The sequence below is a fragment of the Ostrinia furnacalis genome, unplaced genomic scaffold (genome assembly GCF_004193835.3).
Source record: "Ostrinia furnacalis isolate ACB-3 unplaced genomic scaffold, ASM419383v2 OfSCF4405, whole genome shotgun sequence".
In the NCBI taxonomy this organism is placed as follows: Eukaryota; Metazoa; Arthropoda; class Insecta; order Lepidoptera; family Crambidae; genus Ostrinia; species Ostrinia furnacalis.
The window spans coordinates 56451-79768 of record NW_021134644.1 but is presented as its reverse complement, the minus strand read 5'-3'; the positions used below and the strand labels follow the sequence as shown (position 1 = coordinate 79768).

The 23318-nt window shown below is 38.1% G+C and overlaps 1 protein-coding gene across 1 annotated transcript in view; it reads right to left on the bottom strand.

The window, feature by feature from the left end:
- Nucleotides 1–20202, bottom strand: part of LOC114359485 (collagen alpha-1(XV) chain-like) — a 98762-nt gene extending 78560 nt beyond the window's left edge. Inside the window, exon 1 of the mRNA XM_028313908.1 lies at nt 19879–20202. Coding sequence (XP_028169709.1) covers nt 19879–19922 — 44 coding nt within the window. The 5' untranslated portion in view covers nt 19923–20202. The remainder of the gene's footprint in view (nt 1–19878) is intronic.
- Nucleotides 20203–23318: the final 3116 nt, after the last annotated feature.

Below are 23318 nucleotides of genomic sequence, written 5' to 3'. Positions count from 1 at the left end.
GAATGAAATTTTAAATATACCGTGTCTTTACAATGCCTGCATAGCTAATGAAAATTCAGCCTACTAGTTTTATCCACAACGAAGTTACAGGCAGTCGAAAATGGCCTGAATTGCTTCGAGAAAAGGATGGTACGGCCGTGCCGCTTTTTTGCTCGACTTGGTGGGGGCACTGCCGTGCCCCCAGATCAATACTGGGAACGTTTGTACGTATTTGCGTTTGTTGAATGAGTTTCACGACCAAAACTGCAATTATTGGATATGTTAGCGTCACACAAGCTTTAATGATTCTGTCCACGGCAGGTTATTTGCCATTGATGTGGTGAACTGTGAACTAGAGTTGAATGAAACGTTTGACGTATGAGAGTTTAACGGTATTGGTTTATTCGTTCGTTCGTTTCAGCCGAAAGACGTCCACTGATTGGTTTATTATCGCTTTAGAAATGACCGCATTAGCTTCTAATTAATATATTTTCTAGAAATACTTAACACACAGTTAATTAGAGGTGAAGGTACTAGATTGTACTGCTCAACTTGTTTAAGTAAAATAAAATTGCGTTAAACTTTGTTCTGTCAGTTGATCTTTATTAGAGTTACTTACTTCTCGTATGGTTCTAAAATATTTCTGATCATCAATAAAATTACTTCGCATTCATAATTTTATTAGAAATTAATGACGATGCTTTTGAAAAGCTTCTAGTATCTACTCGGATCATTTATAACGTCTACTAGTGCATCGAATAAATACTCGAGCGCACACAAATTAGCACAATCAATAAACAGCAGAACCAGTCGTTAATTGTGCCGATAAGCGTCTATTATAGCGCTAATAGACGTCGCTGCAACTGTTTCCTGCTATAAGTCAAAGATATAGCTGATTAATAATTAGGGTCACCACGGTCGGATATAGGTCGAGTTGGTGACCGGTATCAACTGACGAAATGTTAGGATAATCTAAGGCTGAGTGGCACCCCCTATCTTTAACGGGAACTATGACGATTACCGGTGTTGTTTTATGGAATTTGACAGATTTTTGACCTTTGTTAAAGTTAAAGTAAGATGGTACAACTCAGCCTAAAACTCCTGTATTGAGGTAGGTGTACCAGGAAAAAAGTTTTAAAAAATTGACGTTTTAATCTGTAGCTATACAGCGATGAGGTAAAAACAGTTACAATATCCTGTTCCAGATTGTGTTCCATAATTTTTATTATAAAAAAAATATTTTTTTGATTGACTCAATGAAGTACAAATAGGTAATAAGAAAACAATTAATATCCAGATGATATTAAAAGCTGCATATTGTCCAGCAACACACTTTCTTAGTTGCTAAGTGTACATGGCGTAAACCTGCGTAAACTTTGTGTTTCCCATTTTAAAGTCGTGGTATAAGACTTCAAAAACCGACAGTCAAAAACCAGTTTTGTGGTAGTGTGTGGGTGATGAAAATTCGCTTCGATTTTGCACCCCCATTCAGTAATTTGACACAGGTACTTCCGTGCTTTTGTCACATATTGACGGGTTGGTTCTGGGTTCTGAGTTTTAAGTGCTGAGTAGTGTACTCGTATAAAGAGAAATCTGATTATTAAGCGTGTGATTTAGTTTCTATTGCAATCGATTTTAATTTAATTTATTTTGTATGACGTTTGATTGGCATCTGTCTTTATTACCCCAGTGAGGGATATGCACAGGTCTTAATTGAGTTAAATAATTAGGTCACAGCTTCAAGCCCTGCTTCAGCTCCGCACGAGGCTCCGCTTAATCCAACGCCAACAAACGCCGCGTGAGAGCGCACGGGTTAATATTTTATTTAGATGCTCTTTCTGCATAAAATATTAACTTTGCTGGCATATGCTTTGCCGCAAAAAGGAGGAAGGTCCAAGACTGACGCGTCTGGCCGGGTATTTACATAAAGTGGAATAATTAATTGCAACTTAAAACACAAAGAACGCCGTTCGCTATTCATGTAAATTAGGTCTAGTCCAGACCGCGCTTTTGTACAAGCTGTTTTCATTAAAAACGTACTGTAAATACTGTAATATTCAGTTGTATATCATTGTAATGATCCTATAAAGCGTGATGTATACCAGCGCATGAGGGTAAATATTCATTTGCGTAAAGTAATTTTGAACTTAGTTTGCGCTTGGATGGTACATATTTTATGCTCTGGTCTAGGTAAGATGGGTAAAATATGATATTGCAGGTGAAGTGAAGTATTGTATCAGGATTATGTATGGATTGATGAATTATTTTACACACAGAAGATAACTTGCAATGTTTAAAATGTCAGTTTATTGACTTTTTCAACATTGAATTGGTTAGTTGCACCTGCAGAAGGGCTTGTGACATGTGTTATGGTTCTTGTAGAATCGAAGGCTGACAATAGTGACTGAGCTTTTTGCGCTGCTTCTTCTCAGCACCGGTCCATATTCCGAGATTCAGAATAAGATCGACTCAATTTTTTTACCATGGGCAAATTGGGAATCTAGCCTCCACTCCCCACGCTGGCCAGATGAGTTAGGAGACCTAATGTTCGAATATTTCTTACGACATCCATAGGAACGGGACTATTCCCACCTCTCGCTCCCACCGCTACAACTCCTGTGTAGCCAGGATCTACAGCTTGACCGCCATAAAAACCTAACCAATGAAGGTCTAGTGTATCCCGGGGGAAAGTTAAACTCTCATTGGATCCGCAACGAAATTAATCAGAAAAACATAGGAGATGTTCGAAGTTAAGGTCTGACTTCCCTCCATTGCAAAGCGGATGACAGGTGCCAAATAAAGGTTTAATAATCTTTTTGAAAAGATTTGCACCACGGATCATAATCTACATCCATAGAAAGAGTGGAGGCGGTCCTATTCTACTCCGCTAGAATCACGTTGCCCAACCTCCACTAAACCTAAAATATGATTACGAATAAGCTTAAACGCAAATCCCTATAAAAAATGGTAAGAATATAATCGTAGCCCCATTTATTTTAATGGCTCCAGTATTATCTTCCGATAGTGATGAAGCGCCCATAATTCATACATTGCAACACGGATATGCTAGCCAAACACAATGTAAGCATGATAAGTAGAACCATTATGTATTGGTAGTTCAGTATAGTGACTACAACTCTACTCAGAAACTAAAAGTGCAAGGAGTTTCAAATTTTGGATCCTTTTAGAATGTAGGTGCTCTTCACTAAGACGGGATTTTGCAAAATTCAACACCTAAGTCGCGGACGGTCGCTATAGTCTTATAAAAAATACTAACATTTTATGGCAGATCTATTCCAGGAATATAAAAAATAGTAGGTACCATAAAACCTACATTTTGTTAATTTATAAAAGGAAAAGTTTAATTTAGTATGAGTAATAATGACTTCATTTAAAGGTCACCTCAAGATAAATAATTGACGATCGGAACGCTAGAGTAGTCCCCGATGCGTTTCTTGCCGTTTTTCCGATCCCAAGTTGTAGGTAATAGGAAAACCGTCGGTCTCTAACAAAAATTTAAGGTAAACGGGGTTTCTGCATCTATTTCCACTGTTCGGATATGCCACACATTATTAACAATGCATAAACTTGTTAATTGTTTGTTTATAAATAGTACTGTCTTGTAATAAATGAGTTCAATGCCTCGTGGCGCTCTGTAATTAATGCTCTGAGCATTAGTCATCGAGAGACTTATTTTCTAACTCTGAAGAGCAGAAGTATTAGTCAGTAATTATGATCTATGTTTGGTTATTTATGAAAAGTGCTTTAAAATTAGAAGTTCTAATCTCTTTGCCACACCATCAATCGTTAGTTTAGCTTTAATAACAAATAATTTAGAAAAATAAGTAGGTATAAGCGACGAACTTTTTCATGCTGATGAATTCAAATCTTCAAAGGATCACGGCCAGACATTTCACTCCTCAATTTCGTGCGTTTTAATCATCTCCCAGACGCATTGTTCCAAGGGCCAATCATTTCTGAGTGCCCGCTTAATACCACACTGCAAATAATCTTTGGTTACATTACAAATTCAAATTAGTTGTCGGGATGAGGACCGTTTGAGTGACATGACAAATCGTCGGTGGGCCACCTGCGTAATGAAATTTTGCTAAACACACAATTTCAATGCTGGCCACGTAATTCCTTAACATTTTGTTATTAAAAGCAGACTAATGTTCGTCCTTATTACGGAACTTGGGCGACACCAATTTTTCATCAAGCCTCGTTTCAGACGGTGGGAAATTCTGGAAAGTTACAAGTAAATGAATGGATTTTTGCTCAACCTCAATCTCACCTGATGATAAAAGATCATGAGAACTAAGATGGAGCAGGTTTTCTAATTGAATAGGTTTGTTGTTTGAGAACAACTACTTGTAATAACCTGGTTATAAGAGTGCAGGAAAATATTCTTTGACTTATCTGAGAAGCGTTGCATTTGCACACGTTTCTATGCGTCGACGCAACGTTGCGCATATTAAATTAACAACAAAACAAATGAAATTCTGTGACATGGTTATTCATTTGTCGTCTTCATAAAGGAGGTCAGTAATGTTTTCATGTAGAAGTATACCAGTAATTCAGTGTTTTTCATTACAATAATAATAAAGTGAATGACACAGAAATAAATGAAAACGCATTGTTTCTTTAAACATTTCTTTTACGCATTTCTTTAGAGCACGGTCCGATGAATTTAGTTTTACTGCTTGAATAGATTGAAGATTACTAATTANCACTTACGTTAAATACCTCTATAGAAAACTGCATTTTATAACAGTGAAGATATGCGATGAAATGCATAAACATTGCTTTAAAGATAACACAAAGAAGGCCGCGGTAACGGGAGCAATCTCAGATAAGCAGGTGGAAGATTAAAAGTTGATAAAACGGGCAAAAACTAACAGACATTCCGGGAGTGAAGGAATTCTGCATAATTAGTCGGGGATTTTCAACTAGTGTTACCAAACAGTTACTATCGGTCGTTGGTTTAATAAAGTGATAGGTTAGATCTAACTGGACAAACAGTGACACTGAAGATACTAAGTGCCGTCTTCCTGATTTTGTTTTAATAGTGGCTTAAAAATTCTTATTTTTTATCAGTCAATTAGACTTATAATAATCAGTTTATAAGTCTCTCTAGAGGTACTATTATTACGTTATTAAATCATTATTATGCAATCCTTAAATCCTTTGTAAAAATCTTATACAATCTTGGAAGGTCGATAGTGTGTTATTGTTCCCAGTCCGGTTAATGTTAAGTTAACAGTTTCTTTAATTTTATTTAAAGTTATTTGCAGTATCGATTCAAAATTGAAAAAATCGCTTATCTTTCTACTGCACTATTTCCTTGTTAAAATTGTTTGAAAGAACACATTCAAAGTTCAGATACCGTGCACCATTACACTCTGCAAGCTAAAATTGTAGAACAGCTTATGCATCTTTTACCAGCTGTTCCCATAATCCCGTGGCATATCCTCTTAGCAGAATATCAACGTGTTGGTGTATTTTTGGAGCGTACTGTTACAAAGAATTTTCGATCTGGAGTTATAGTAAATAATTGATAAGCCGTGTGCTGCGTGGGTAATAAATTCGTTGTTTTATCCAGTAGCAAGAGGATGTATGTATGCGTTTTTCTTTTATTTATTTCTTAAAATGGGTGGGTTTGTTTGTATTTTCAGCAGCCACAATGACTGGTAAAGACTATTTTATGGAGTATGTGGCTTAAACTGGCATATAAGTAGGGCATGAATATCGGAATCTCGGAATCTCGTAATATCGGAATCTCGGACTGCGAGATCCGATATTTCAATTCCGATATTGAGCGACCCAATATCGTAATATCGGAATCAGATAAAAGTTTTAATTGAGATTTTAAACAAAGCGTTTAAACTCGCCACAACCTGCCACAAAGCCTAAAGTACATGATTGGCAAAGACTAATGATTTTCTCATGTCTCTCACCATCACTTTTTGTTCCACTGCAAATATTTTAATATCTTTACTATTTATAGTTAATTTAACTTGTTCTAAATCAATTTAGCAGAATTGCTAAAATCAAGTGGCAGTGGGCGGGGCACATAGCTCGTAGAGACGATGGCCGTTGGGGCAGGAAAGTTCTCGAGTGGCGACCACGGGCTGGAAAACGTAGCGTGGGCAGGCCTCCTACTAGGTGGACCGACGATCTGGTAAAGGTCGCGGGAAGAGCCTGGATGCGGGCAGCGCAGGACCGTTCATTGTGGAAAACCTTGGGGGAGGCCTTTGTCTGGACAAAGGCCTCCCCCAAGGTTTGCTGGCAGTGGACGTCATTTGGCTGAAACGAACGAAATCAATTTTAGCATTTACCATAGGTACTTGGTCAACAAAGAACGACATCTCAACTCCCTTTCAAACATTAATTTTACTGGACTATGGATCGTCAGTTCTGCGTACTATGTGCCCTGCCCATTGCCACTTCCAGCTTGCTAATCCATCGGGCTATGTCAGCGACCTCAGTTAGTTTACGGAGCTCCTCATTTCTGATTAGATCTCGTAAAGAAACACCAAGCTTATCCCTCTCCATAGCACGTTGTGCCCTATATTCAAAGGCCACGTTTTCGAGCCGTATATCATCACACACACACTAATTGAAGACTTTCGTCTTCGTATTCGATGATTTACCTCTTTCTCAAAATTGCATCTAACTACCTAGCTGATCGTTTGTCCGAGACAGACATAGTTACTTGTCAACAATCTTGAGAATCGAGCTCCTAACCGAAACTGGGTAAGGAGCAACATGGACATTCGACATAAGCTTCGTTTTTTCCATATTCATCCGAAGGCCTACCTGTTGGGAAACTCGATTAAGGTCTTCGAGCATTGTGATAAGGTCTTCCAACGGTTCTGCCTTAGTACGCTAAACAGACGGACGGACGGAAAGCGCAGCGTAGGACTCATAACCACAAGGTTGACCGACGACCTCATAAAGGTAGCAGGAAGGCGCTGGATGCAGGCCGCCACCAACCGGCTATTTTGAAAATCAGCCTGTGTTCAGCAGTGGACGTCCTATGGCTGACATGATGATGATGATGGCTCGTGGTTTTGTGAGTTGTACATCGATAATCAAAAAGGAACAAATTACTAGCATATTCAAGTTTTTTACCACTCTCTACAATTTCTGCATTAAGTGATTTGAATGACTCTAAAATTCGTTCCGCCTACATAAAACAGGGTAATATAGTGAAAGAGTAAAAGTTTGTTTGATACCTGTGATTTTACAAAAAAACTTTAATTATTTGATAGTCCATATAGGCTCATTATAAATTATCGGTAACCATTCATTATCAGGTGATCCGTCTGCTCGTTTGCCTCTTGTCACATAAAAAACCAAATGCAATGGATACCCATAACGTAAAAATGGTTTTAAAATACTTTAATTTTATGAAGTGCTGTTTTGTACCAAATGAAAGATTTTGATTTAAATCATTGTTTTATTGTAAACAATCCAGAATTCTTACGAATATAACCAAATATTAATTTTATAGTACATGAACTCAATTCCGATATTAATATCGGAATTCCGATATTGAGATCTAATATCGGAATCCAATATCGGAATTGAAAACCTTCCGATATTACATGCCCTACATATAAGGGAGTGTCCATCTGATGCAAAAAATTAACTTAAGCACTACACGGTGTTCTACTTTTGTAAAATCAATGGCGGAGATAATAATATATAGCCTATAGGTATACCTACTTAGGGCTTGAGCTTATATCTGCCACTAATTTACTCACTGTTAGCTTCATGTTCTAACAGTAGTTATTCCAATCAAAACATTAAAAAACTATCGCCCACCAAATTATACATGCAAATGCGTACATTACTGATCATTCGATGTTCATCAGTACCTTCGATACCACCAAAATACAGCTTCTAAATTGATGATTTCACCTACATCCAGATTAACTTGCCCACCACTATACAAATGTCGAAGCTCACACTTAAGTTATCTAAATGATCGTGTCGTTAAAATTCCGTGACCTTTCACCAATGGGAGGTTAATACTATAAATTCTGTTATCTCTGACACTTTCCCTAGTGCTAATTATATGTACACACTCTGAGAGCGTCGGACTATCGCAGTATCGAAGTTCATTTGGTTTAGAAACTTGTGGGACGCGTGTGCCTTTGTCACGTGGACGTTTCAGAATTTACCGTGACCGTGTTTGCACTGTGACCACGGAACACGGAATGAGAGCAGTTCAGTTGCACACAACTCGAAATGGTTACACGGTGAAACAACTGAAGTAGGTGTTGTTGTGTTTGACTAAACTTCAAAACACTGAAGCGAGAACCGCTACTTTTTTGTTACATCTGAAATGTTTTTATGAAAATTAGCAACAATTAAAACGTGCAATTTGAGTATCTTAGTTCGTTCGTTTCAGCCAAATGACGTCTACTGCTGGACAAAGGCCTCCCCCAAGGTTTTCCACATTGAACGGTCTTGCGCTGCCCGCTGCCCGCATCCAGGCTCTTCCCGCGGCCTTTATCAGATCGTCGGTCCACCTAGTCGGAGGCATGCCCACGATTTCACCAAAATGACCGACATATCTCGCAGCATTGCTAAAATCAAGTGGCGTAGGCGGGGCACATAGCTCTTAGGGACGGCCGTTGGGGCAGAAAAGTTCTCGAGTGGCAACCACGGGCTTGAAGACGTAGCGTGGAACTATCTTTTAGTTCTACTAAGTTTTGTGAAAAAGTTTGCAGACAAAAAATAATTATGACTAAGTAATAACTCTTCAGATAATATCGGCTTCTTCAACTAATTATCCATGATACCGAATTATCTTATTGTAGGCTTCGCAAACTAAACTTCGACCTAAAAGTTTCCTTCAGTGTTCATGAGCCGATCCGTATGCCTATCCCTAACATGACACGGGTAATATAAAAACCGTAACCGACATTCGGAAATTACAGATAGGCTGGAGGGGTTGGGACTTATCCCAAAAAATAAGTTTGCCTTCGCCCGTCGAAACATATGCAAATATTTTTGCGGGTATTCGAATTGGTTATATCTCTAAAATGGCCTGAGGCAGCTTCTGCTGAAGACGTATTTGAAAAGGGCATGTAATGCCCAGCTACAGAAATGTTATAAGTTTTCTTAAGTAAATGTACTACAGATGACATAATTTTGGGGATCGTACTTAAGTAACGTCAATTGGCTCTGCTCTAAATTAAGAAAAATACTTAGTTGCCAAGTCCTAGAAGACGTGACATTGCAAAAAGATATGTTTTTATTGGGAGCATTCGTTCAGAGCCTATCTAAATTATGTACCTACCTTTGGCATACCAAAGTATGTAGCTTTTGACCTATGTAAGGCGTGGGCAATAAAATGAGATACGCTTAGGCTATGTTGTACCACATTACTTTAACCGTAACAGGTGTGTTTTGTAGGCAGTTTGACAGACTTTTGACGTTTATTAAAGTTAAAGTTCGTTCGTTCGTTCGTTCGTTTCAGCCGAAAGATGTCCACTGCTGGACAAAGGCCTCCCCCAAGGATTTCCACAAAGACCGGTCCTGCGCCGCTTGCATCCAGGTACTTCCCGCGACCTTCACCAGATCGTCGGTCCACCTAGTGGGAGGCCTGCCCACGCTACGTCTTCCAGCTCGTGGTCGCCACTCAAGAACTTTCCTGCCCCAGCGGCCGTCAGCTCTTCGAGCCATGTGCCCCGCCCACTGCCACTTGATTTTAGCGATTCTGCGGGCTATGTCAGTCACTCTGGTTCTCCTACGGATCTCCTCATTTCTGATTCGATCACGCAGGGAAACTCCGAGCATAGCACGCTCCATCGCTCTTTGGGTGACCTTGAGCCTTCTTATGAGGCCCATAGTAAGCGACCACGTCTCAGAGCCATACACCATCACTGGCAACACACACTGGTCAAACACTTTTGACTTGAGACACTGCGGTATTTCGGACGTGAGAATTTCGCGAAGCTTCCCGAACGCTGCCCAGCCGAGTTGGATTCGACGATTAACCTCTTTCTCGAAGTTGGACCTACCTAACTGGACTGTTTGTCCCAGGTATACATAATTGTCAACAACTTCGAGTATAGTGTCTCCAACCTTCAGAGGAGTGGGTACAACACGGGCATTGAAAGTTAAAGTAAGATGGTGCAACCCAAGCTTTATTTAACGTAACGAAAGCAACGAGTTATTCATCATCAAGGCCGCCAGTAATCTACAAAGGTTGATTTTTTAATACAAACAAAAACAAAAGAACATTAAAAACATAGCAAATTAATAACTTATTTATTACAAACCCCATACATACCTAGGCATCAATTCGACATCCCGATCAAAACCCAAAGCAATTTTGCGGCACGTGATTTATTTCGTAATTAAAATGTCGTCAACCAGCCCTCGTCATATCACGTCTGTACTGCGGTCGTTATTTGAACAGTAAACTATAAAAGTTATATTTGCGCTATCTATACGAGTGTTATTATTTCAGGGGCAATATAATTTTCCGCGAAGCTGCAATTTGTGAGGAATCGTCATCTCAATTGATTGACGCTAAAACCCCTAAAACTATTTTTTTAAACCAAATTAGAGACCATGGTAATAAACTGATATGATTTCTGATTGATTTCTTGATTTAATTTCTTGAGACTTGAATCTATTCACGTTTCTATGAGTGTAAAGGTTAATTAAATAGTTTAAGATATTAAATACTGTAAAAAAAAACAAAATTTACAGTGTTACATAGAATCCCTTCCTGTCTATCCATTTTGATATTTTAAAAAAAACTTAACTACGAGTATGTCAAAAGCTTATGATACGCCGTAGCGTTAAATATAACTAACTCTATGCTACAAAAAGTAAAGTCTGTTAGTTTGCCAAATTACGGTATTTCTACTTTGCTAATTAAACACATAACCTTCCTATAACCTAAATGTGAACAAGTACCCTACATACCGACCTAGTTTAATATATTCAATGGCCATTACTGCGGCAATTTCTCATCCGCGATTACGCGGGATCTCACGCATTACTCGGATATTCTAAGTAATTCTATCTGGTTAATTTATATTCCGTGCACCCAGGAGTCGCGTAAAGTAATAACAAGCGGAGTTAACGATGTAGGTTTCGAATAAGGGCGAGGCTGAACGGGCGTTGATAATGCTATGTAATAGCAGCGGCACCGCTGCGGCACCGCAACGCACTGGACGTTGACATTGAATACGTTGTTGACGTTGCCGTTCGTCATCGCAGCGGCCACCGCAACGCTACGGGCATTAGCGGTGCCGCTCCATAGTTCTACGTATAAAAGTAAAGTGCCACACCGCGCCGCTGCAGCTGCGACGCCCACTATGACGAGGCACCGCACGGTTTGTTCCTATGGAGACATCCCGTTGTTATATAACATTAACGATCACACGAACATCCTGTTTGCAATGTCCCGCCAAAAATCGATCCGTTCAAATTTCTAATTCGAATTTCAGACAATGTCATTTACCCGACAGTTTAGTTTTGCAGGATGCTGCATCACTAGATCCCAGCCGTGATAACGAGCCCTTAGGGCTAGGCTGCATGAATTAATTTTAATTCAGGCACAGGCACGGCACTCTGATGACGTTGTCAAAAACAGCATGCGTGGCGTGATGCGACTTTTTTTGTCAGTTTGGATAGGCGTTGACATTTGCATGGCAGTTTTTGTGTACGAGGCTTTTCTTTACTACTCCTTGCTTTCGGACCAGTTTATGCTTTTTACTCAATGTGTGATGCTGGCATGAATGAAAGCGACAAATGGACCCAAAAAAAGAAAATGGTATAAAAGTTAATCTTGCAGCACCATAATGCCATGTCGGATTGCTTCCGGGGACTTTGTAGCTTTTAACAATTAAGTAAGCTTTATTGAAAGATTTTTAAAAAATTATTTATTGCATATTTCCAAGCAACAAAAAAGTAATCTACAGTCAGATAAATCGGTGCTCGTTAAATCTTTATTCCAGCAATGCAAAAATGAAGTTAGCAAACAAAATATTTCAATTTTCTAATGACAGTTGCACACCAATGGATGTAAAATCAACGTGCATAAAATTTTAACAAGCAAAGTTAACGATTTGCGCTCTGCAGGCGAGTCAGTGAATATGCTACCTTAGACGAAGTTCGACCTATCTTAGATAAAGATATCTACGAATAACTATATTAATATTGTTGAAACTCAGAAATTTGATTATTTAAGTAGGTATATTATTATAATTTTATATGTTATTTATAGACCGAGCTTACAATAGTCGTGCTTTAGATTTTGTTGATTCCAATCAAACTTACTTGTTTTAGCATAATTTAAATTAAAGATTCCACTGTCAGTTGTAGTTAAAGTCAAATCAATCAACTTTAACTCGTCGGTAACTCTGTAAGTTTGTAAGTTACACCAGGACTTACAATGGCTCATAACCTTGATCTTTTGAAAAGGTTAATTTCTTCCGCATACTTTAAGCGACAAGGTGTCCCTTAAATTGCTCAAAGTCACACTTAAGAAAGTCATTCTTGTCACGTCTTCGGTAAACGTCAGACTATGAGACTTATTCTGATGAGAGCTGAAAAGTGTATTCAAATTGTAAGGAATAAGATCTTCGCAAAAATGTTGTATAGACTTTGTTGGGATGTGCATAATAAAAATGACTTCATTGTATTTATTTACTTGTATTTCAATTTCTTCAATTACTTTACAAGTGGCAGTGGGCGGGGTCACATAGCTCGTAAAGACGATGGCCGTTGGGGCAGAAAAGTTCTCGAGTGGTGACCACGGACTGGGAGACGTAGCGTGGGCAGGTCTCCTACTAGGTGGACCGACGATCTGGTAAAGGTCATGGGAAGAGCCTGGATGCGGGCAGCGCAGTACCGAACATTGTGGAAAACCTTGGGGGAGGCCTTTGTCCAGCAGTGGACGTCATTTGGCTGAAACGAACGAACGAACTTGTATTTCTCTTCTTCACGATAAAGTAGTAGGACGTCAGAGTAAAGCGAAAATAATATTCACTAGGGAAGTGTAACTCCCAATAGCGCCATATTATTGTGATTTATGTATTTCAACATAATACCTACATCTCTCTTTTTTATTCGCTTTTAGAAGCTTATAAGAGCGAAAACGATCGAGTCAAAAATAGCAAAACGAGTAGGTAGACGATAATTAGGAGTGTCAGCAAAATTCGATTGATTTTTGAATGTACAATGTCACGCATAAATTTTAATATTCATCACATCTTTGTATATTGGCTAATCGCATGATTATGTGTAGACAGCATAATTAATTAAGATATACAATAATCAAAGTTTGCCGGCAAGAAACAGGTAGTGATCGCCTACGCTATAAACGCCTCTTCTTTTTATGGTTGCAAAAGTATGTTATTCTGAATGAATGTGTAGGTCGTAGCGTATCTTTGAAGAGCTTATCATAGTACAAGCGCATTATAGTGATACTAGCTTTCTGCCCGCGGCTTCGCTCGCGTGGATTTTTGTTTGTCACAGAAAACCTTTATCGTGCGCGTCCCAGTTTCAAAAACCGGGATAAAAACTATCGTATGTCCTTTCCCGGGACTCAAACTATCTCTATGCCAAATTTCATCAAAATCGGTTCAGTGGTTTAGGCGTGAAAGCAAGACAGACAGAGTTACTTTCGCATTTATAATTCACTAGCTGTGCCCGCGACTTCGTCCGCGTGGAATAATGACTTTGGGTAGGCACTTTTATTAATTTAGTCTAATTATTTTACAAATAGCTTTTGCCCGCGACTTCGTCCGCGGAGAAGTCGAAAACGTTCTCATTCGATTTTTAAATGTTTTTAACGTTATTATCTAAATGTTTGAATACTTATAAAATATAAAAATCTTAAAGGTTAAATTAATAAACATAAAAATAAAATTTTCTTATATTTTATGAATATGCAGCTCGGCCTTTGATCGGTGGTATTATCTTTTTGCAACGAAATCGAAAACTACACCTACCGCAGTATTATTGGTAAACTTTTTTTTTATTTTCCTACAGGTGCTAGAATCACCAAGCTTCTAGCATGCCACTGGCCGTGGGAGAAGGAGCTTTTCCTCAAGACTACTCCCACTACCTCAAGGGCCTCCGCCAAAACTCTCGCGCGAAAATGAGTTTATGTATACAGCGCAAGCAGGTGCACGCGGCTTGACCGTCATGCATTACTATGCGGACTTTTTTTTAGAACTTTTAAAGGGGAACAATTCTGTCATACATGATTTTTGCGAAACTTTAACCGTTTACGCAGCGTCAGCTCTCAAAAGGAAAAAAATCACTGATTTGAAACATTCTTCATTGGTGCTCCGCTCCTATTGGTCTTAGCGTGATGATATATAGCCTAAAGCCTTTAGGAACTAACGGGCTATCCAACACAAAAAGAATTTTTCAAATCGGTCCAGTAGTTCCTGAGATTAGCGCGTTCAACCAAACAAACAAACAAACAAACAAACAAACAAACAAACAAACAAACAAACTCTTCAGCTTTATAATATTAGTATAGATATTTAGATAGTATAGATAATATACTGATGATTTGCATAAATTTTATAAAAGTCATGTACCACGCCATTCTTCGTCACGCATCTATTTTAAGCACATACAAAATGTAATAACTTTCTGTTTTGCGAAAACTCAATTAAGAAGCTAATTTGATTGTTATTGCTACACTGTAATTAACTTTAGCACCTTTATGTTTAATTAATTTTAACAGAAACGTTATAATATGAGTATTAGACTTAATAATTACTGAGTGCTACAAGAGAAGACCATAACGACCCAAGAAACTAAGTATCATCACCTACTCTACGTCTAATTTTACAAGCAATCAGGAACTGGGCCATTCTGTGGCCTTACAATAGACATAAAGGACTCAAAATAGACATTAACCCATAGACAAATGTACAGCTATAAAGCATCCGAACGAGGAAGTTACCACATAACGTTGGTACACTTCCAATTAGTCGGGGCCCTAAATTTAATTACCGAAGAATTGGTGACATTACGCTACAACGCTCTGAATAAACACCGTTTTACAACTTAACACTACAGTACACGCGCCCCCTTTTTTACAGCAATACACGCGCGGTCTTCCCTGGTAATCCAATTTAAATTCCAATTCCTGTTAAATTTTTTAGACCAAAATTGCGCTCTGAGATCCATATTAACAAAAAAAAAATACTGGAAAAATATGATTTATTTTTTATCTGTCATAGTAGTCAAGACTTTCTACTGCCTGGTACACGGGGTAAATCCATTTTGTTGCAAGTCTTCCATTATTTTTTTGACGAGTGATATCGGGCTTTTGACATTTGACTACACCCGCAGTTTTGAAGGCCAATTTCAGAAAAGTATGCAGGCGCTAGCAACCCAAGCTTTACTGACTTATTGACAAATTTAGTAAAGGAGGCTTTCCTGGAATGCCAGCTCTCTAGTGCAAGTTTTTAAAAAGTTATAGCGTAAAATGTTACCCTGGTCTACTATAGTAGGCCGCGCGTGTACTCTAGTGTTAATGCTGTACAAAGGTTCTCACAATACCTCGCTTCAGAGAGTTTCGACAAAATTTCAGGATCTTTTTCTATTCTAATTGATTCGGTGTAGGATGGAAGTTTTAATTTTGAGGGGTAATTTCCGAGAAGTTTATCTTTCCTTTATATTACAAAATGAATTTAGATGAGAAATTGTTTTGAGAAAACAATGTCACTGAGTGCCTACTAGTCTTTTACGACAGTTTCATTTGCACAGTAGTCAGTTTTTGATGATAATCCTTTTCGAGAATAATTTGGTTGCTGTCATCAAAATGCTTGAAATGGATTAATAGTGCGACAGATTACCTCATACTGACATAAAATATAAACAAAATATCATAAATATCACATCTGAACAAGGAAGTGCCACATTACGTCGGTACACTTCCAATTAGTCCTGGGCACTAAATATAATAACCGTAGTATTGGTGACATTTCGCTTAAAGCGCTTTAGCTAAATACCGTTTTATAACTTAACGCTGTAAAGCGGTTCTCGTAACACTACAGTTCGGAGAATATCGGAAAAGTTTCGGAGTCTTTTTGTGTAATTGATTCGGTGAACGATGAAACTTTTTTCACAGAAGGATTATTTCACAGACCTTGCTCCTAATTGGTCCTATAATAACGCTATTTAAAACGCTATTTAGTTTGTTTGATTTATAAATCAAGTAAGATTTTCCTTTACATGCGATATTCTTTAATATGATATTGGGATTATAATCTATCTGAAACATATCAATCTAGCTTGCATAAACCTTTTACCATCAACCAAATCTACTTATTCTACGTCTACTTACTTACTTTTTTTTAAGTGCCTACATACTTATAATTTTTTCTTTAAAAATACCTGTACTAGATTTTTCCTTTAACCAATGTTCGTCACTAAGAGATAACTCTAGATCGTAACTTTCTCGTATGCAGCTGAAATATTATTTTATCTATAGAATATAATAAAGAAATTGGATCCATCTACACTTCAAGGGACGGGAAGCCATAAAAAGGGCTCGCTCGGTTGTAAGACTTTCCTAAAATATACCACTTCAGTATTACATATTGCATTGCCCTTATTAAATAAAATATGAATCTATTTTGGTCATACTTACTAGAGAAACTTTGCTACGTTTTATTTACCCATTTACGCCCGTATTATTTACCCATTTACGAACGATGATTGCTTAAGTGAAGCAGCAAATCGAACGCACAGCGTTGAATAGAGCTCTGTGATTGGTTCGTATGTCACCCTGTGCGTCCACGCGCACTGTGAGACCTCATAGTAATGTTTGTGAATACGGGCAATAAATCTATGACTAGCTTATAATGAAGTTGTTTTGTAAATTTTTGTTGTATTGTGTAAATCATATCGATTACAGCAAATCACCCTATTTACAGAATGTGCAGGGCCTACAATAGTGTTGACGTTGACAAGGACATAATCCAGTATACATTGCGGGTTTTAAAAAATAAAATGCTGATTAGTTTGATGGATTAGTTGTTGTTGTAGCTAACATTAGTTTCTGTTGTTGTATTTAAGCACTTAAGTTATTAGGCATAGTTGTTTGCAGTTGTAATTGGTCCATAGATTTTTAAGTGGTTTGTAGATGTATTTTTACTAAACAAGTAGTATTCTATGTACCTAGTGTAACTGTACCTATTAATAAATAAATATACCAATTAGTATTTTCTTTGTCGATGTGGTAAATGTAATACCTACTATTCATCATAATGTTATCCAATTTGAACATGATAGAAAATGTCCCTTAGATAAGCCGTACATGAATAATCGATTACAGCCTCAAGGAGACAGTACGATTATCGGAATCGGAACCGTACTGATTAACACTTATCGATGGTAGCTGAATGCTTGGGTTAGTCCCGTGAACTATTTTGATAAATGACCTCAATCCATCTCTACCACTAAAACGAGCTTTCTAGCGTGAATGAGAGAGACAGAGCGAAATACATCGCGCTTTACTGTTTTAATCCATCTTTGTCACACATGGATTGTTCTAGGGTAAGCGAATGAGATAGATAGAGTCAAGTTTTTAATATCGTTTTTGGACTATTGGGCTGCTAGAAAATAGCAGAACTGATAACTCTGGAATTATTGAGAACCAGGCATCGGTCTAAAACATTAAGTATATTGGAGTCAAAGATAGTAATGGTAGGCTTTGATCAATATTCCTTTTAAGGGAGTTACGGTTTGCAATTACAGTGCACGCCAGTGAAACTGGCAATTTTCTAAGTAACAAAGTCGAATCATATTGTCAAGCAGCTGTTAATGTAATTGTAAGTATGTAGTGATTTTATGAGACTTTTCTTTGGTTGTAAAGTGAAGTAATATTAGGGATACTGAGGTAGTTAGTAAAATTTCTGATCAGTCGATCATTAACGCCTGCATTCACAAACGGTACTTGCTTAAGTGAAGCAGCAAATCGAACCCACAGCGTTGAATAGAGCTCTGTTATTGGTTCGTGTGGGACCCTGTGCGTCCACGAACACTGTGAGACCTCATAGTAATGTTTGTGAATACGGGCGCAACACTCATACTATTACCTGTACCATCTATTACAGGGTAAACCCAAAAAAAACGAAAGATCCACCATAATTGTTTAGAAAACCTAATAATAGATACGTACCATCCATTACCAAATCCGTACAGAAATAAAATTCTATTAATGGCCATTCAAAGTCAACCAATACACACCGCCCACTTAACTTCTTTCTTCATTCAGAAGCGATGGCGTCGGCAAGAAATGGCGCCTTTAATTATTTTGCCTCTTCGGTATAAAGGAGGTAAATTGCCGGCGTGAGAATAACGACAGGTGACTAATGGGATTACTATGGGTTCTCGATATTTGCACATCGATATTGTTTAGTTTGAATTTTTATTTTTTATTTTATTCAGGCAAAGACATTAACCTACATTCTTTTGTTTCAGTTCAGCATTGAGTTACTATGGGTTCTTGATATTTGCACTCGATATTGCTTGGTTAGTTTTTTTTTAAACTGCATTCAGGCAAAGGCATAAACCTTCATTATTCTTTCATACGAGCAATGCCATTAGATATGACAGTGTTCGAATCCAAAACGGGAAATTCAACTTTATTTATTATTCATGACGCCTTATTATCGATTAGGGGCGACAAAAAAGTGAAACCTTTTAGTAGGGGCCTATTATAAATTAGCTTGATTATTTTTAATACAAAACCCATATTTTACTCAACGGGAGAAACTGTAGGCTTGTACTGGATATTGATTGAGATGTTATAGAGTCGCACGTGTCTTGTATAAAGATGAAAGTAATACTCAATATTTTATGCTAATGTACAGTCAACAGCACATTAGACTATACAGTTTTGTTGCATAATAGTAACTATCAGAACTGCATAAGACGCCACAGTGGCAGCTTGATATGCCGTCGACTGTACATATAAAATAAATGTCGTTTATTCTGTTGATGGTAATGTTTTGGTCTCCTACTAGGTGGACCGACGATCTGGTGAAGGTCGCGGGAAGAGCCTGGATGCGGGCAGCGCAGGACCGTTCATTGTGGAAAACCTTGGGGGAGGCCTTTGTCCAGCAGTGGACGTCATTTGGCTGAAAACGAACGAATGTTTTGGTATCATGTCTGGTAAATTTAGATCTAGGTTAGATTAATTACTATATTAATCCATTATACGGTAAGGGAAAGAGATAGAGCGAGTCAAATATTTTTTAATTTAAAATATTCTGCAAAGAAATAATACAAAACGGGATATAAAACGTATTTGTAATCGTAAATGTAAACGGAAAGTGAATAAATAACACTCTCGCCCTCAGATAGTCCCTAAACGCTTCATAATTCAGGTAAACATTACGTGCTAATGCCTCGCAAAACATACTTATAAGCTTAAAAGCCCATTTACACATGTACGTTGACACATAGCTGCGAGCATGCGCAGTAGTGAGCACCCACCTCTATACATAAACAATGAGTTTTAATTTCAAATTTACCAGCTGTTTTGCTCCTAAATTGATGCTGCACCATCAATTTAAATGTAAACTAAAATAGCTATACAATAAACAATTGAATGTACAATTATAAACACTGTTAATTGAACAATAATAAGAAACTTTACCCTTTTTCAACATTTCCACAAGCATGAAACGTTCAGATCTATAAATGATCGTCTCCAAAACAATATTTACATACAGAAAAATCGTGTAAATAACGTCAATTCCGAGTAGGAAATTAGCACAAACAAATATTTGCCTGAAACTCCAAACTTAGCTTAGAGCTAACGAAGCTCTCGAGTAAATCAGATCACAAAACTCGAATTCTTAACCAAAAACCTCATTGGGAACTTACCGTAAACACTTCATGGTTTGCGGAAATTGCGGGCGTTGATCCATCCCTTTGATCTTACAGCATTTCTCCAAAATATTGGTCCATTTACGTGATAAAAACACTCACAACCGGCACATCACCGCGGTCGGTCTCGAGTCGGTTTCGAGTCAAACTCACCTGTAACTCACTCGCGTCACTCCCGTAAAGCGAAAAACGTTACGCGTACGCTCATAACGTGTGACATTGACGGAACATTATATTCATGTAGCGGACTAACCTCCCACACAGTTCACGAAGAACTAAGCGCAACTTGTCGAGTCGCACGTGGCCCGTAGCGTAGCTTACGCGGCCGCCCTTCCAAAGCGTTGTATACACACTACGAAAATCGACTTTCGCTCGAGCGACAGACGATGAAATTTCGCCCAAAATCGCTTGCCGCTCGCTATCCCAGAATATGGGACGTACACACTACACACAGTGTATTTCTGTCGTGAGCAGTGTGCGTAAGATGCGTGTTAAGAAAAGTGCATTGTGGTTACGACTATATTCGCCGTATCTCACGGACTTAAGCACATAACTCGTCTCTATCCGTTGGTATCCAGGGAGTAACTTGATACACAATTTATTCCCTTAGACCTAGCGAATAAAAAAGCGCTCCATTGTTGTCGGGCTGATATTGAAAAAGTTTCTTCTTGGGAACGATCTTTTCTTTTTTGTCTTGTTTTTAAAGGATTTCAAAGTTATTGGGCAGTGCGTTTAATTTCCTTCCTTTGTTGGGGATGACTTGTTTCTTTTACAATCTTTTAGAGTTCTATTTGCTTTTATCTTTATTATAAAACTTGTTTTATTGCAAATTAAGCATGAAAGTTTGAGATAGCACTGAGATCTTTGACAAAAAAGCCTTTTGGACTTTTTAAAGACCTATTAGAGCTTTTGAATTGATGTTAATAAAAACTTGAGTTTTTACTTCGGAGTTTTGAAGGTTGTCATTATCTCTCTGAAATTAATATTTATGATTTGTCTTTTACTTAATTAAGAAACATTTTATCTAAACTTTATTAAATTAAAATTATATTTTCCTTTTTATTTACAGTAACAGTCAGGTAGTGAACATTTTTAATCAACTAAATTAATAGTTAAAAATAGTAAATACCTCCTCCTAGGTACCGTCTACCTTTGAACAAATTAAAGCCCGCCTAATTTCTTTTGGTTTCTTATCAGTCACAATTATTTCTTTTAGAAATATAAAAAAATATCACAATCAAGTCCATTGTAGAATTACCATATACTCTTTTGATATATGACTTGTGAATGAAGCTCATTTAATTCTACGGAACCATAAAAGCTGTATAAACACGCACTTGTCAACTTACCGAGATTATTTTCACTTTCCTTGGCTTCTCTTGGAAGTTAAGGTAAATATTGACGTAACATGTCAAGTGCTAAAGGTATTTGAAACGTATGTACTCTTCCGCTACTTTACTGAATGGAGATAAATATAGAAAGCAAATATTCAGGTCTGATCTTGGTTACTCGTGTAAGTTATTAAGAATGTGGATATTTTGTAATATCCCAGAATTCCTAGAGCTTTAAGGAAGTCTACGGACAAAAATAATATTAGTGGCATCATTTGTTTCCGTAGGACAGAATAATAATGTAATAAGTATCCATAAATTATGAGTTGAATTGACTAAAAAATAAATAATCGTAAAAAATAAAGTCCTTATTGTCCAGTAGTGGACGTCCTTTGATTGAAATGAAGATGATGACCCAAAAGAAAAACAATCAAAATAAATTTAAAAGTCAGAGGGCGGAGCTACGTATAAATCTAAAAACCCTTGTTTCATCTTTCTTTGATTCATCTGCTTTGAAACCAGAACCTTATTCTGGTTTTATGATTACGAATCCAATCAAATGAACAATAGTGATTATTGCGTCATGGCGAAGCTTTCTCTGATCACAACATTGTTATTCCTCACTGACGTTTTCTGTCAAAATAACCACGCCTGCCAACTCCCTTATTATATTTGACTGACACAACCATTATGCACTTGGCCCTTTTAACGGAGTATTAGCATTTAGTAATAATGCGTCAGATATGCGGGCGACCCGCGGGTCAGTGAGTCGCGGGCCACTGATAACAATACCTTTACAACGATTGTTAGTTATGCATAAACATGTTTATAGTGGAATTGGGTTGAGTAGGATCACAAGATACGACTTACATATAAGTAGGTACTAAAATGAAGAAAATCTTCGTTCGTTCGTTTCAGCCGAATGACGTCCACTGCTGGACAAAAGCTTTCTCAAGGATTTCCACAAAGACCGGTCCTGCGCCGCACCAGGCACCTCCCGCGACCTTCACCAGATCGTCGGTCCACCTAGTGGGAGGCCTGCCCACACTACTTCTTCCGGCTCGTGGTCGCAACTCGAGAACTTTTCTGCCCCAGCGGCCATCAGCTCTGCGAGCTATGTGCCCCGCCCACTGCCACTTGATTTTAGCGATTCTGCGGGCTATGTCAGTTACTTTGTTTCTCCTGCGGATCTCCTCATTTCTGATCCGATCACGCAGGGAAACTCCAAGCATTGCACGCTCCATCGCCCTCTGGATGACCTTGAGCCTTCTTATGAGGCCCATAGTAAGAGACAACGTCACGAAGTAAGGTTTAGTAAATACAGAGATTACGCACTGACAAGCGCAGCGTAGGACATCAACCCACAAGGCTAATAGACGACAGCTTAAATATATCAGCAAGGCGTTAGCTAGATACAAATATGGAAATCAGCATGTTATCCTTTACAGATCCAGACTCTCGTGGGTCTTGAACTGTAGTAATATAATGAACAGAGCTTTCCCTTCAGTAGGTACAAGTCGCTTGCTTTCTAGTTAGAAAAAGCAAGTTTGCTTAGTGTAAGGTAAACGGCTACTAGTTCGTGATAGTACGTAAGTTCGTAAGTTTTTTTTCTAGCTCAAATAATAAGCAAATGGAATATTATTTATAAAAATTCTTAATTACTACAAAAATTCTATTATTTAAGCTATCTAAAAAACCAAGTACCAACATTGTGGCGCCAAAAATGAGAGCAATACGAAGCTTCAAACTCTCAGAGAGCCAAAAACAGCCGTGCGGCTTGCAAAGGTTGCTCTCACCGTAAGGTTAGCGCTCCAACTTCTTAAGCTTATAAAAAGGCGAAGGAACGTCCATTTAAATAAAACTTGTAATAGTGGTTTCATGTTTNCCATGTTGATCGATTGGTAGCGGCCTGCGTCCAGCGCTTCCCTGCTACCTTTACGATGTCGTCGGTCCACCTTGTAGGTGGACGTCCTACGCTGCGTTTTCCGGTATATTATTATAATAATATTTTCACATATCGCTAGAAATAACAAATCAAAATTTTATGGGTACGAAGGGGGAGGGGGTAAGTTCCCCCCCCCCTACATTTCTAATGGTTATATAAAT